Genomic DNA, 16490 nt, shown 5'->3' with positions numbered 1-16490 from the left:
AGATTCTCAAGGGCTGAAGAGATTTTCATTGCTCAAAAACATAACTAACATTCAGCCAATAAATGAAAATATCAAAAGCTGAAAATGTTTTTCTAGCAAATATAGACAGACAGATAGTCTCCAGTAGCATTGAGGTACGAATTCACAATGTAGGCATACGTGGAGAAAATTAACCCTAGATCAAAGTTCCCATTTTCCGTTCCCATGTTCTAAAATCTGGTTATTGAAATGTTATCACTAGAACACAAATTCAAAAATGGGAATATAATTTATCCACCATAGGAGAACATTTAGTTAAAATCTAAAAAAGCTACACAATCATATTAGGAAGGAGAACTACTTTATGTAATTTCACTTACCCTCCTTTCTTTTGGAATCCGACCTTCTGCCTCAAGTTTAGCTCTTGCTTGTCGCCTTTTTAAGATTCGGTGATACTGTTTGGCGTTTACATATAATGGTTCTTCTTCTAGTAGCTCTGCACCAGGTAAAGGGATCCTTTGCATCGCTGGAACTGTACTAGTCCCTGGTACCATCTGTATAAGAAAGCATAAAAAGAACCAATGGAAAAATTAACAAAGTTAACTTATTCTCCAGAAAAGATTACTAATTTTATAAGCTATAATAAAACTTTAATGGTTTAGTAAGTTAGTGTATACTGTATGAACTAGCAAACTTCAAAGTTATTGTTTAACACTGCTTTGGTAACAAGTGTTAACATAAAGAAATTAACTTAAGAAATATAGTATCATTTCCTCAGCAAATCTAAAGCTATAGCAAGAGTCTTTTCAGTAGAGCAGTATGAAGTGGCAAAATACAAATTTATACTAACAAAGCAAAGCAAAGTACAGGTAGACAATCCTTTATCCGAAATCCTGAATTCCAAAAAGCTCTAAAGTCCAAAAGTTTTTTTGCTGAAGTTTTTTTCTCATTAACAAGGTTGCTTGGCGTGCAAACAATTAGCCCAAGTCGACATCCACTCGATGCGTGTCATTCAAATGCGACATGGGGGTGGGAGCTCGCCCAGCACTGGCAGGCCTCAATTCTGTTTCAAGGCCCTTTAGTGAGTGTGTTCTTCTAGTAAGTCTTTTAAAAATGTCATCAAACTGTCACTTATTCTGAAATTCAAAAAATTCTGAATTCCGAAGACCAGCTGGTCCCAAGCATTTCAGAAAAAGGATTGTGCACCTGTATCAACCAGCCTTGTCTCTGGGAAAATGCTCCACAATGGCTTGGTTTAATGGGATTCCAGAATGTTAGAATGTAGATCACTCTACATCACAATTATCCCTTAAAATGTTTAGTCAAGTGTGACTGGTAGCTTGTAACCAGATTGTGACCCAGTGCAAGGACACAACGAAGCTGAGGTTCCCTCATGCCTTCACCTGAGGTATCACAACTTCTTTGCTGAGTATACTGCCTAGTCAAATGGTTAGATCTTATAATTCAATATACCATTATCACAGATGTTAGAGAGATAACCAGTGATTTAAAATATAAGTGTAAGCTGCAATCCACTCACAAAGTTGCTCAAAACTAGAGACTTACCATCACCATGCCGCCTGCATTGACCATGCTTCCAGCAACAGGTAGCGTTACCGTTACAGTGCCCTGGCTGCTATTTGTGGTACTTGTGCTGGCTCCTGTCTGGACAATTTGAGCCCCAGCAAGACTGGCAGCAGGAATCGTGATCATGCCTGTAACAGGGACTGCAACTTTAGCATGTAACACAAAGAGGAGAAAGGTAAGACAAGACAAGACAGGAAAAGAGATAAACAAACAGAGGGCAAAGTGAAAAATAGAGATAAGGTGATTGACAGAAAGATGCAAGATAACAGAGGGAAAAAGAAAAATGAAAGGAACAAGATTAATTCCTTCACTTTTCAAGAAAGCATTAATCTTTAAATTACTGCAATAAAATCATACCAAATGTTATGCAAACTAGAACAACCTTTTTTTTTATAAATAAAAGAAGTCTAAACATAATGCAAAACAGAGTTCATTGCAATTAAACAGTTCAGATTTCCAAATATTTAGCTAATATGTTTTCATGTGTGAATGATGCATTAGTTCAGAACTTGGAATCCACATTATAGATGGATGTCATAGCACCGGAGAGGGTCCAAAGGAGATGGACCAGGATGTTACTGGGCTGGAGATTTTCAGTTATGAAGAAAGACTGTACTGACTGAGATTGTTTCCTTAGAGCAGAGGGGATTGAGGGGGGGCGTGATTGAGATTATAAAATTATGAGTGACACAGATAAGGTTGACAGGAAGGATCTTTTCCTCTTGATGTAAGGAATAAATAACTGGGAGCTTAGACTTAAGGCAATGGGCAAAAGGTTTAGAGATGGAAGGAAAAACTTCCGTCCAGAGGGTGCTGGGAATCTGGAATTCGATGTCTGTAAGAATAGTAGAGGAAGAAACCCTTGTCACATTTAAAAAGTATTTAAATTTCACTTGCAATACTAAGGCTTACAAGGCTATGGGCTAAGTGCTGGAAAATCAGATTAATTAGTTGGTCGTTTTGACTGCTGCAGACATCATGGGCTGAACCACCTTTTTCTCTACCATAGATCTCTATGCCTGGGTGCCATGTGTGTTTTGTAATGGTGTAGTTTGGAGATATTTACTACATTGTGAGAGTTCAGCACTCTTTTGGGGGCTTACTTTTATGTTCACATATGCAGCAAGCTCCTGAACTCAATCATACTACAGGACTGAAGTAATGAATTGAAACTAAATACTTTCCCAGAAAAAGGAAAATTTTAAAAATATGAATGACAGGGGATGTACCCTTGAACACATGCTGACCATTGGCTAAAAATGGTGCAGTAGAAACTTTTGAAAAGACTGCCTGCACTGCTGAATAAAAAAGTATTGTGGTATGACCCAAAGAAATACTAAGGTAAGGCTTAGAAAACAAAATATATTTTTGTTGTAATTTAAAGCGAGACATTATAAACACATTATATTTTATCCGTGCACTTACTAAGTGAAAGTTAATAGTTCCGTTTACTATGGAATGATTTTTGCTTTCTCATCGACATGTTTATATCTATATATATTAGGAAGTGAATAACGGCTTGCTGCAGGAAGCTTGATTCATGGCCGTTTTAGTAGCTCTTTTTCAGATATATTTAACCAATACCAAAATGGCATATCTGAATAATGCATAACCCACATTTAAATGTTCTGCAGTAAATGCCACGCTAATCACTTCATCTTTTTCTTAAAGATTTTAAATTTCAATTAATATGTTGAATTTCCTTCTAATGGAAGCTGGAGGAACACCAACATGCCGTGGCTCCTAGTAGCTAATGCTGCATAAGGTGCTTACACCTTGCAGTACTGCCTATGAATGTAGCAGCATGGTCCAAGGAGGTTCCAACCACAAAACTGACTTTCTCTCCCCAGAGGAGAAAGTGAGGACTGCAGATGCTGAAGAAGGGCTCATGCCCGAAATGTCGATTCTCCTGCTCCTTGGATGCTGCCTGACCTGCTGCGCTTTTCCAGCAACACAATTTTAGCTCTTTCTCTCCCCCTACCCCAACTTTTTAATCTTTCACCATTTTACCTCACAAGCTTTATTGTTCTGGAGCTTTCTGCCAAAATCCATGGTATAACAATGATACTTCAGATGGGTAAGTCAGCAGCAGGTGCAATTTTACCTTGGAAAATATGAGGTGTTATATCTTGGAAAAGTAAAAAGACAAGGGAGTACTCAATGAATGGCAGGACATCTGGAAGCTCAGAAAGAGGCATCTTAGAGTGTTTCTTCACACAAGTCTGAATGTGACAGGACAGATTAATAGGTTGTTTAAGGCAGCATACAGGACTTAATTGCCTTTATCAATCAAGGCATAGATTATAAGAAAAGGTGCATTAAATTGGAGCTGTACAGAACTTTGATTAGACCAATGCTGATACATTGTCTGCGGTTCTGGTCATCATACAATAGGAATGATGTAATTGTACTGGAGGGGGTGCAGAGGAGATTCACCAGGATGGTGCCAGAGTTGGAGCATTTTATCTATGAAAGGCTGGATAGGCTTGGGCTGTTTTCTTTAGAGCAGAGAAAATTGAGGGCGGGGAACCTGACAGAAGTGGTATAACACTATGAGAGGCATTGACAGGGTGCACAGAAAGCAGCTCCTCCCCTTAATCAAAGAGTCCATAATGAGTGGGCATAGTTTTAAGTTGAAGGGCAGGAGGTTTACGGGGGATGAGAGTTAAAATCTTTACACCTACAGGGTGGTGGGTATCTTGAAAATAATACTTGAGAAAGTAGTTGACATGGGAAACCTTAACTTTTGAATATACATGGATGAGCGCTTGATATCATAAAATGAGAGGCTGGAAAACAGGATTCATGTAAATAGGCAGGCGGTGATTCAACGGGGCTGAAGGACACTTCTGTGCTGTATGACTCTAATAGAGGAAAACATCCAGTCTTGAATCAACATTTTATGCTAGCAGCACTGCAGAGACATTGCATTGTGCCATCCTCACTTCTAGAATGAATATATAATATCAGACAAGCTTTGTTTGAACATATATTCCTCCTGAATAACTTTGTCGCATTTGCGCCAGTCGGGTATCACTACAGGGTAAGACAACAATAGGGAAATCTCTGGCACAGTTAGGTGCAGCAGCAGCAGCACAAGAGAGAAGCTCTTCAATCAATATCCAGCTTTTGTAGCAAATTGATTTGCAAACAGTTTTGGTGATGAAGGATAGCTCTTTCATGAGTATGGTGTGCAGCACCAATGATTGTAATTTTTACGGAAATTAGAGAAGATCTTTAGTAGCCTGTATTTTCTATCCCTATTAATAGTAAACCTACTCTAGCTTATTTGAACATGGTGAGACTAAGCATCTTCTGTAGATATGGTTTATTGAACAGCAGCAATTTGAAAAATAACTGTCACCTGGCCATTGCATTCAATCAATATGAATTTAAGTGAAAACTGTGAAAAATCATGGAAATCCAGCCAAGCAACAACTTAGTTATTAATTCCAAAAGTTGACTTACTATAAACTCAAATTGCCTTCCTGATGTGTAATTTTATATATTTATTTCTTGCTGCTTATAAACATACTAAATTGTTACTTTGAAGGTGATCCCTAAAGGAGGCAGGGAAATATCAAATTTAACATTTTATCATTCATGTATTTTAATTTTATTAATACCTCCTTTTAAATGGTCTATAATCAAAAACACTACCAGCCAATGTTGCTTTTCCTGAAACCATTTAAAATTTGATTTGTTTTTTTAAATCGAAAGTCTACTATTTATATTTGCTTTGCAATACTTTTCCATCGTTGTGATCTTCAAATAATTTTCAGCATCAGCAGAGAAGACATCAAGTTTTAAGCCAAGACCTTGTTTTTACTCTGGTCTCTGTTTAGTTTTGGACTTGGGAAAAGAGGCAACTTTAACAGTCTAGCTGAATAACAGACAAATTATAATCCAATTTATTCATTAGAATTATGTCTTTAGCCCCCCCACACAAAAATAGGGTTATAGAACATAGAAAGTAGAAGCTGGAGTAGACTATTCAGCCTATTGAGCTGGTTCTGCCATTCAATATGTTCATGACTAGTTTTTCATTTCATACTTTCATACAGAGGCTCTCCTCACACCCTTGACAACTTTATTTATTTATTTCTTACATCTATTTAGTGACTTGACATCTACAGCCTTACGTGGAAGAGAATTCCATGGGTTCCCCACTCTGAATGAAGAAATGTCTCCTCACCTAGGTCCTAAAAGATCTACATCATTTTCTGAGAACCTGACAACTTGTTCACGACTCTCCAAACAGGGGAAACATCATCCTCATATTCAGTGTGTCCAGTCCTCAAAATTTTATATGCTTCGACAAGATCAACTCTCATCTTCTTCTCTCTATGTATATATAGTCATACACTATATTTTTCAAAACACAGATCAAGCAATTAATCCATGGACAGGCATTTGTGGGCCTAATCAGCTTTGAACCTGTATGTGGTGTAAGTGCACTATACTGATAGTCACCCTGTCACAGTGAGTTGAGAAAATAAAATATAACTACATTAGCAGCACATTTGTAGGAGAAAGAAGACGTATATCTTCAAATAATGAAGTTATACAATAGAAATGTGGCAAAGTGACACACCAGAATTTCAATAGCAATAGGAGGAAAGTGAGGGAGAGAACACTAGCTAATTAAATCACTACTATTTGCCGTTAATATTCTGAGTAATATCAAAACATGAAGTCAAACAAAAACAGAAATTGCTGGAGAAATTAACTTTGCTTACTCTCCGTAGATGCTGTTAGGCCTGCTACAATTTCTCCAGAAATTTCTGTTTTTGTTTCAGATTTCCAGCATCTGCAGTTCTTTTTTTTAATGAATTCAAAAAAACTTTGCCGGTTACCTTGCTGGAGTACGGTGCCATCTGCATTAACCGGTTGGTATACAATTGTCTGTCCCTCTGCAGTCTGTGCCACCTGCTGTCCTTGCACTATTTGCTGTTGACCATATTTAGTTATGGAAATAATTAAATATTTTTTGCCATTTTCCAAGTTTAACATAGATATTTATACATTGATCATAAAATGCAGTTCAGCATATACAATATAAAGTGAGCCTTAAGAGGATTATGGACAGTGTAGAGAATCTATTGTAACAAACACTTTTAATTTATGACTTTACAAACTCTAACCTGTAGTGGTGTTAATGAACAAATAAAATTTTTCAAACTGGTAAGTAAAGTACATCAATTGGAGATGTTGTCACTGTGTTGAATAGCCACTGATAATAGCTTAACGTTGACAGCCAAGTTAAAAGAATTTCTTACGGCTCAGTTTCAGTCTCAATGTGAATATTAGGTTAAGATTGATATTTATAACTCAACAATTGTTTCAGCTATTCAGGCTTTGCATTCCACTTGACAGAAAGAATTCCTCCTTCTGATATCAAGGTCAGGTTAAGTTTCTGATATGGTCAGCATCAAGACTGGTGAGACTGAGTGTTGAGAAGTGTAATTTAATATTAAAGGCTATCTCCGCATGAGCTATTCACTTATCTCAACCATAAGTTGTTGTTGTTCGATCATCTAAGCCAAATAGACTTTGCTGTTTTTGTCCACGGGATCTTGATGTCACTGCCCTCTGGCCACACCCATGAATGAATAAACATAACCACTTTGCTGCAGGTCTAGATCCATACGTCCTGGCATCCTTAGGGTCTGGTCTACATTAGTGATCCACGTGAGTTTTTGAAACAAATCAGCAGTGTCCAACTAGACTACACTGACCATTTTCCCAAACTAAACTAATTCCACCTGTCTGCATTTGGCCCATATCCCTCCAAGCTGTTCCTATTCATGTACTTAAACTATTTCTTTTAAACGTTGAAACTGTACCCGCATCCATCCCTTCCTCTGGCATTCATTCCACACACGAACCACTATACTTAAAAAGAATTTGCCCCTTATTCATTTTAAATCTTTCTCCACTCACCTTAAAAATATGCCCCCTACTTTTGAACTGTAGAGAGAAAAGTGAGAGAAAAAAAGAACCTTTGCTATTCACCTTATCTATGCTCGTGATTTTATAAACCTCTGTAAAGACCATTGCTCAACCTACTACACTCCAGTGAAAAAAGTCCATTAGGCTAGTTTGTAATTCAAAGTTTTATTGAATTAAAATGTCACTATCTGCCAGAATTTGAACCATGTCCCCCAGACATTAGTTGGGTTTCTGAATTACCAGTTCAATGACATTGCCACTATGCCACCACTTCCCCTTGGAACAATTTTCTAAAAACTCTGATAACTAACTGCTAGTTTGGCAGCAACCCATCTACTAATTAAAACATAAACTTGAAACATTTTGGGAATTGAAAATTGCAAAGATCAATTTAGCTTTACTATTAATAAAGCAATATACATTTTTGGAGTTTCATGCCTCAACTGATTGAGCAAGAGACTCTGGGGTTACTTTCAAAGAAGTAATTTATAAACCAAAAGAAATAGGAACAGGAGTAGACTGTTCAGCCCCTTGATCCTGCTCTGCCATTCAATAGAGTCATGGCTGATCCTGACATTCCTCATGTCACGTTTCTGCCCTTCCCCCCCCCCCCCCGCAACCCCAGATTCTCCTACTGGGCAAGAATTTATCTACCAACCTCAGTCTTAAATGTGCACAAGGATGCTGCCCTTCAGCTTTCTGTGGCAAAGAATTCTGAAGATTCTCAACCCTCAGAAGAGATTTCATATCTCAGTCTTAAACTGGTGCTCTTTAATTCTGAGACTATATCCTCCAGTCCTAGACTCTCCATTGAGGGGAAACATCCTCTCAGCATTTACCTTTGTCTAGCATTTATGAATCATACATGGTTTTATGAGATCAACTGACATTCTTCTAAGTTCCAATGAACGTAGAGTCCGAATTTGTTCAAGCTTTGCTCATAAGATAACTCCTCCATGCCAGGTATTAGTATGACAATTCTCAGAAATAGCTGAAATGTTTCAGCTATAGATGCCTGGTCCTGACATGCAATTATTATAATTATGCAAGCAAATTGCACGGTGGCACAGTGGTTAGCACTGCTGCCTCACAGCGCCAGAGACCCGGGTTCAATTCCCGCCTCAGGCGACTGACTGTGTGGAGTTTGCACGTTCTCCCAGTGTCTGCGTGGGTTTCCTCCGGGTGCTCCGGTTTCCTCCCACAGTCCAAAGATGTGCAGGTCAGGTGAATTGGCCATGCTAAATTGCCCGTAGTGTTAGGTAAGGGGTAAATGTAGGGGTATGGGTGGGTTTCGCTTCGGCGGGTCGGTGTGGACTTGTTGGGCCGAAGGTTCCACACTGTAATCTAATCTAATCTTAAAAAAAAAATGTTGCAGGTATTTGAATGTACCATATTCTTACAAACATTCTGAGCAGTGGCAGTTGAGGGAGGGACATTGACCCCAATACTAGAAAAACTCAAACCTCTTCTGCAAATACTATCACAAAACTCAAAACTGCATGAAATGTTATCCTAATTTGTGTGTACATGTTTTAGCAGCGGAACATCAGAACCAGCATTCTGGTGAAAGATCACAAACTAAAACATTAATCCTGTTTCTCTCTCCTTAGAGGCAGCAAGACCTGCTAATGTTTTCCAGCAATTTCTGTTTTCATTGTCTTATGGTGAGGTTCTGGCTGTATTATCTAAGTCAGAGGTGAGGGTGACACCAATTCAGTCAAGCTGGAACATTTCAGGAAGAAAGTCAACTTTCACTTTTTGAAATGAACTGTGGAACTTGGAAAGTTCAGATAAAATGGTAACTAACATTAAATCTTTTATTTTTGAAAAAATACATTAAAAATAAGGATAAAGTTTAGAAAAAGCAACAAAAGAATGAAAACCTTAAGATAACATAAGGAAAAGAAAAATCAGGTTGCAAAGTGGTTATATATTTATTTTTGTCATGAAATATTCTTGAAATTTAAGCAGGTTTGATATTGTAACATTCAACATTACAGATGCAAAACTGTCAAATCTCAATGGCTAACACTATTGTCAAAATACAATGGATGTGCTGTCAGTTATTGTCAAGATGATCGATTTCAACATTTACTAGCCGCGATTTTAGAATAGACAAAAGCCTATGATTCATTAGTATATGAAAATATGACAGCACAATATATTAGGTCTAGATTTGTAATTCGAGGTATAAGGTTAAGAAAACACAGCAAAAATGGAATGGTGAGTTGCCAATTTCCATAGACACCTTTCACGTTAATCAGGAATGGTACTTCAGAAACTTGGCTTCTTTCTAAGCAGGAGTTACACATTTGTTGAGTTACAAGGAATTATTGACAAGTAATTCAGAGCTCCCCAAACACAGTGTAGAAAACATCATAAGATCCCTACAGTCTGGAAGCAGGCCATTCAGCCCATTAAGTCCAAAATGACCCTCGGAAGAGCGTACCACCCAGACTCACCCCTTTATGCTATCCCTGTAACACTGCATTTCCCATAGGTAATCCACCTAATCCTGGGAACAATGGGCAACCTAGCATGGCCAATTCACCTCACCAGAGCAAATCCATGCAGACATGGGGAGAATGTGCAATCTCCACACAGGCAGTTGCCTTAGGTCGGAATTCAACCTGGGTCCCTGGTCATGTGAGACAGCAATGCTAACCACTGAGCCACAGTGCTGCCTCAGATGCTGAGCATAATTTGGAGAGTCAACATTACCACAGAAGTAGTTCTGCACAGGGCTGGTCAGAGATACCTAAAGGAGACTGAGATAGAAAGATGGCTGAGACTGGCAGGATATAGTATTATAGTATATGCCCCGCCAGAACGACAGTTGAATTGACACCATGAGGCAAAAGGAGATGAAGCTGGCCCAAAGGGCACCTGGAGAGGTATATTCACAGAAAATCTTCAAAGAGTGGGAGACCATTTGGGTTGGAGCAATTGTCTAGGGCTGGAGGCAGAGCCTTCCTATCCAAAGCTTCTCTGGTCCCATGTCAGACAAAGTCTAAGTAAGTAATCCAGAGTCCCAGGCTAATAGTCTGGGACTTCGGTTCAAATCCCACCATGGCAGATGACACACGCTCTTTAGGGAAGGAAATCTGCCATTCTTAATTAGTCTGTACTACTTTTGACTCAATGTGGTTGACTCGGTGACTGTCCACTGAAGAGTCACAAACCACTCAGTTCCAGGGCAATTAGAAATTCGTAACAAATATTGTTCTTATCCCAGTGACGCCTACATCCCATGAAAGATTAAATCAAAATGGATCACATACACAGGCAAAAAAAATTAGTTCGAGGTCAAAAGGTCATCCAATTTAATTCATGGATCAGTGGTAGCAGTCTTGCCTGTCAGTCTGAAACATGCAAGTTCAAGAACCACACAAACTTATACACACAATCTACGCTGACACTTAACTGTTGGATATGATGTTTAAGAAAAAAAGGCCATGCCTTACCTGTGTTTGTCCTGCTGTCACAGCTGCTTGCGGCTGTTGAATAATGATTTGTTGTGCCTGTCCCGGTTGGTTCTGGACCTGAACAGCTTGCCCACTTTGAAGCTGGAGCTGACTTGGTTGAACCAGCTGAATCTGAAAATAATGCACAAAGTCATATTTGTAACTGCAAATTATATGGAAGGAGCATTAAATGTTTGTATATTAGAACACACTGAAAGCCCTGTAAATTATTCACGTTTGGTAAATTATATAAATAATTTTATTAAAAATAGAAAGCTACAGGGCATACTCCTCATGGAAATATTTCGAGCAGAATTTAATATTGGATACAAGAATGAATTTAGCTTTGTATTATTTTTAGTGACATTTTCTAAAAAAAAGGCTAAAAATATAATTGAACAAGGTAATTCCAGTCATCAAAGAGATCATTTCTGCAGACAGCCTGATTCACTCATTCCCTTAACTCAAAGGCCAATCCATTGATGACTACGCTGTTTCAAACTAAAGTTCTCAATATATGGCATGGGCACTCAAAGTCATGCTTACATTTTGAAGCTTCAAGCTATTCAACTTGTAAATATCATTACTGCCCTAAAATTCAGATGTACATTTCCCAGCAGGTGGTATTGAAAATGATCATGGCAAACTCGGACTAATTTTAAACTTTTGGGGAAGTGGAAACCAACTGTACTATACTAAATAAGAAAAGGGGACACTAAGCCATTTCTATTAAATTTGATTCCTGGGCTTGGCGAGCTGAGCATAGAAACAGGATGATGATGGTGATTTGATTTATTGTCACGTGTACCTAAGTATAGTGAAAAGCTTTGTTTATGAGCAGCACAGGCAGATCATAGTAAGCAAGGATATACAAGTCATAGGGTGAAAAAAAAACCTGGCCATAGGCATACAAGTTACATTGCACAGGGTGTGCACTAGGCAAAATCAACATTAGCAAGATCAGCATTATTTGAAGTTAGACAGTTCATTCATTAGTCCAATAATGGCAGAGAAGCTGTTCTTGAACCTGCTTGTGCATGTGTTCAAACTTCCGTATCTTCTGCCTGACAGAAGAGATTGTAGGAGAGCATTACCAGGGTGGGATGTGTCTTTGATGATGTTGGCAGCCTTTCTGCGGCAATGAGCCATGTAAATGGAGTCCACAGATGGAAGCTTGGCTTCAGCCATGGTCTGGGCTGTGCACACAACCTTGTGTAGTTTTTTTACGGGCAGAGCTTTTGCCATACCAGGCCGTTATGCATCTGGATAGTATGCTTTCAGTGGTGCTCTGTAAAAGTTGGTGAGGATCATTGTGGACATGCCAAATTTCCTTAGCAGCCTGAGGAAGAAGAGGTATTGGTGCGCCTTCTTGACTCTCACATTTACATGAGTCATTCAGCCCCTCGAGCCTGTTCTACTATTGAGTTAGATCATGGCTGACCTGTGACCGAACTCCCTAACTGTAGCCTTTGGCCCATATCCCTTAACTCCTTTGTTTAACAAAAAATAATCCATATCAGACATAAAATTAACAACTGGGCTGACATCCACTGCAGTTTGTAGAACAGAGCTCCAATCATCTACCACCCTGTGTGTAGAGATCCTTCCTCTCCTGAATATTCCACCATTCATTCTCAAGTTATGTCTCCAAGTTCTAGAATCTCCAACCTATGGAAATAGTTTATCTACCTTGTCTTTTCCTGGTAATATCTTGATGACTTCGATCAGATCACCCCATACCTTCTAACTTCTAGAGAAGGTAGGCTTAAAATTTACATAAATCTCTCCTCATAACTCAATTCAAGTATAGGTATTATTCTTGTAAATTTATGTACTTTCTCCATGGCCATCCTTCTTAAGATGTGATGCCCGAGTTTTGCTCACAGTACACCAACTGGAGCCTAACAAGGATTTTGTATAACTGTCGCACAATTTCTGCATCCCTGTACTCCAGTCCTCTAGAAATACAGGGCAACATTCCATTAGTTTTCTTGATTATTTTCTGTACCAATTTGTGAGATTTTACACATCATGCACCCAAGTGTCTTTGGGCATCCACTACCTTTAACTTCACATTGTCTAGAAAGTAGCCTTGATCTATCCTTTTACAGTTCAAAATGGATAACCTCACACTTGTTAGTTTATCAATTCATTTAGTTTATCAGTATCCCTTCATAGGTTTATCTGCATCTACAATGTCACCTAACTTTATGTCATTAGCAAAATTGAATACAGGGGAACCTCTATTATCTGAATGATATGGCCGGGTAGTATTTGGTTTGGATAATTGATTACGTGGTTAATTGATTTCCTCTGGGGCTCGGAGTTTCTGTGAATTTGCTCCCCGTTCAAGAGACTAGGCAGCAGCACAATGCATGCGAGACCCCGGTCCCCGCCAGCCCCCAACCCTGTCACCACCCCCCCGCGCCCAACCCCGTCCTCCCCCCACCTCATCTGCTCCCATCCCGGCACCCCATGCCCACCCGCCCCCCCCAACCCCTTCAACACCACCCCACCCATCCCCAACACCATCCATTCCCACCCCGCATCCCCCAACCCATCCAACACTGCCCTCCCGCCCAACCCCAACCAAGCACCCTATCCATCCCCACCCACCGTCCAACCCCTGTCCGTGCCCCCGACCCTGTTCAACCTGCCCCCCCTTCCGCTCCAGGGCAGCTGGACTGTGCACCAACAGTAAGACTGCTGCTGCCTTTGTGGGTTAAGTCTCCAAATAGCGCACGCGCGCACACACACAACCTTTTGACAGGTTCCCACTCTGCCCTGTACAGGACAATGTTGGAGAGATTATCTGGGAATGGGGGGGGGTTTGGATACACCTCTATGTAGAACTCCAGGCAAAGTGTGGGGGGGGAAAGAGAGAGTGAGAGAGAGAGATCAGTCATTTGGAGACTGTCCAGGACTGTTCTCAGCAGCATTTAAGTGAGCTGAGCTCGTTTTTAATCATTGTACCTGTAAACAGAAAACACGATCACGGTTGAAACAGCTCTCTGACGTAATATTTCTATCGGCACCTTGAAATCCCCTTTGGGTAATCCGATATTTGGATAATCGAGGTTCCTTTGTATACAAATTTCTATGCCATTAGCCAAGTCGTTAATAAGATGAATAACCGAGGCTCTAACACATCCTTGTGGGACATCACTGGTCACATCCTGCAATTTGAGTATCTACCCATTATTCCTATTTTCTGGTGCCTGCCACTTAACCAATTTCTCAACTAATTACTTGCCCTCAATTCCAGAGGCTTCTATGTTATGTAACAGTCTCTAATGTGAGGCTTTATCTCGAAGACCTTATAAATAACATCCATAGACAGTCCTCTGTCCATTAGTCCAATTGAAATGCAACCCCTAAATTACTGGAATAGAAAGAAAAAATGATTTTGTCCTAAAAATGTATATACACACCTGTTGTATACCTTGCCCTCCAGAGACAGGAACCTGCATAATTGTCTGTCCTTGTCCTGTAGGTACTGCTTGAACCATGATTGGTTGACCAGTGGATGTGATTAATTGACCACCACTAACTTGGACCATTAATGGCTGACTCTAGGAGAGGGAAAACAAAAAAAAACTAAATACAGAGAATTAGTATTGTCTTACAAATACAAAATTTCAATACTTGTAGAACACAGACAATTAAGAAGCTGAAGTTATATTTTCTCCTTTGCATTTTCTCCAGAAGATTCTAATTCCTGATGAATGAAAGGAACAAGTAACCTCTCTGGAGTGCTCAGTATTCAATCAGAGGGAAAATTGGCTGGATCATCAAGAAGAACATAAAGACAATTGGTCCTGAAATCAAGATATACCAAAACTAAATGCTGTCCAAATTCCCAACTTTGGTTAGTATGTGCAACTGGCACTATTGTCCATACAACGAATTTCCAATCTTGCAGTTAATTTTAAGAAAGTATAGGGAAAAACATCAAAAGGGCAAGCTATCCTGGGCAATTTGTGCATACTACCTAAAGACTGGTAATGCAGTAAATCTATACGTGTAAATTGCAAACCACGTGCACAAATGAAAGCATTTGACCCATTTGATTAATACCTGTTGTTGAATTTGTCCCTGAACCACTATCTGTTCAGTTGAATTGCTGTTATTTGCTGTGTACTGTTCCATTATTAACTTGACTGTGCTGCAGAATTCTTGGCAGAATACTGTTCAAAACTGAACAAAACCTAAAAAAAAATAACGAGACATGAAATTCTAATTCATTTTGCAAACCCACTGGTATAATTTTAGACATAGCACAAATACTCTGGAATTAACACATCACTCCAAACAATATAAACATAGTAAGACAGGCAAGGTATCGAGATACAGGTGTGATGAGGTTTAAAATTCGTAATTACAAAATACAAATATGCACAAATGCACCCAACCAAACAAACTGTCTGAAGGAATCTGACAATGGAGATCATACTATGAAACGTCCATTTTGCCAATCTCCTTGATGTTTTAAATATTTTGATAATGGATTGATCAAACTTAATTCAAAAGTTCAATTTAAATAAGGTATTGTAATGTACTGTGATTGTTACATCTCTTTACTTTTTGCCTTCCAGTCATTGAGTTAACATAGAAAAATGGTCACGATTGAAGGTCAGCCAGCAAGCAACAGTTCCTCAAAGTAGTACGCTTGACTTGAAAATCTTTGTCTGCTTCCCTTCACTCGGCCTGCTTATCATCTATATTACAGTGCTCAGTACAATTCAAAACTTTATCAGATAACAAAGAAGCCATGTATGCTTGCAGCATTGTCAGGCTACGGCTGCTAAATTGGAGTTATTCTTTAAAAATATATTTTGAATGGGTGTGGACATCACTGGCCAGGCCAGCATTTATTGCCCATTTCTAATTGCCCTTGAGAAAATGGTGGTGAGCAGTCTTCTTAATTGCTTCAGGTCTATGATGTGGTGGTTCACCCACACCACTGTTCAGATGCAAAGTCCAGGATTTTGATCCAGTGACAGTAATGAAACAGCAATATAGCTTCAGGTCAGATTGGTGAATTGTTTGGAAGGGAAATTACAAATGGTGTCAGTGCTTGCACAAGGCCACTCTTGCTCTTATAGGTGATAGTGGCCATGCTATTGAGCGACTCTCAGCAACTTGTTGCAGTGCATCTTGTGGATGGAGCACATGGTTGCACCATTTTATCAGTAGTGGAGAAAATGAATGTTTAAGGTGGTGGATGGATACCAATCAGGTAGTTGCTTTGACGTGGATGGTGCTGAGCTTAAATCTTGTTGCAACTACACTCAAAGGTAAGTAGTGACCATTGCATCACACTCCTGACCTGTGCCTTGTAAACGGTAGCCAGGCTTTGTGAAGTGGAGGTGAGTTCTTGCAAATTTTACAGCCTCAGATCTGCTTTGGTAGTCATGTATTTAATCAGGCTGTTCCAGGTTAGTTTATTTTCAATGGTGGCATTCAGGATCTTGATGGCAATGCCACTGAATTCCATGGGGAGATGGT

The 16490-nt window shown here is 39.4% G+C and overlaps 1 protein-coding gene across 6 annotated transcripts in view; it reads right to left on the bottom strand.

Annotated features, from left to right (window-relative positions):
- Nucleotides 1-16490, bottom strand: part of LOC122563074 (nuclear transcription factor Y subunit alpha-like) — a 66167-nt gene that overhangs the window by 26538 nt on the left and 23139 nt on the right. For 5 of the 6 annotated variants that reach the window (XR_006315479.2, XM_043716456.2, XM_043716457.2 and 2 more), the window contains exons 2-7: nucleotides 15060-15190; nucleotides 14414-14554; nucleotides 10983-11114; nucleotides 6423-6516; nucleotides 1546-1712; nucleotides 360-533 (exon numbers count right to left, since the gene is read on the bottom strand). Coding sequence is in view for 5 of the 6 variants with exons in the window: in XM_043716456.2 (XP_043572391.1) it covers nucleotides 360-533; nucleotides 1546-1712; nucleotides 6423-6516; nucleotides 10983-11114; nucleotides 14414-14554; nucleotides 15060-15131 (780 nt within the window). In the remaining variant the exon portion in view is untranslated. The remainder of the gene's footprint in view (nucleotides 1-359; nucleotides 534-1545; nucleotides 1713-6422; nucleotides 6517-10982; nucleotides 11115-14413; nucleotides 14555-15059; nucleotides 15191-16490) is intronic. The other variant, XM_043716455.2, reaches the window with a different exon arrangement.

This window comes from Chiloscyllium plagiosum, unplaced genomic scaffold, assembly GCF_037043375.1.
Source record: "Chiloscyllium plagiosum isolate Xiang-an unplaced genomic scaffold, Cpla_swu_hap1 HiC_scaffold_26, whole genome shotgun sequence".
Lineage (NCBI taxonomy): Eukaryota > Metazoa > Chordata > Chondrichthyes > Orectolobiformes > Hemiscylliidae > Chiloscyllium > Chiloscyllium plagiosum.
Note: the sequence above shows the minus strand (reverse complement) of the source record. Positions and strands in the feature narration are given on the sequence as shown.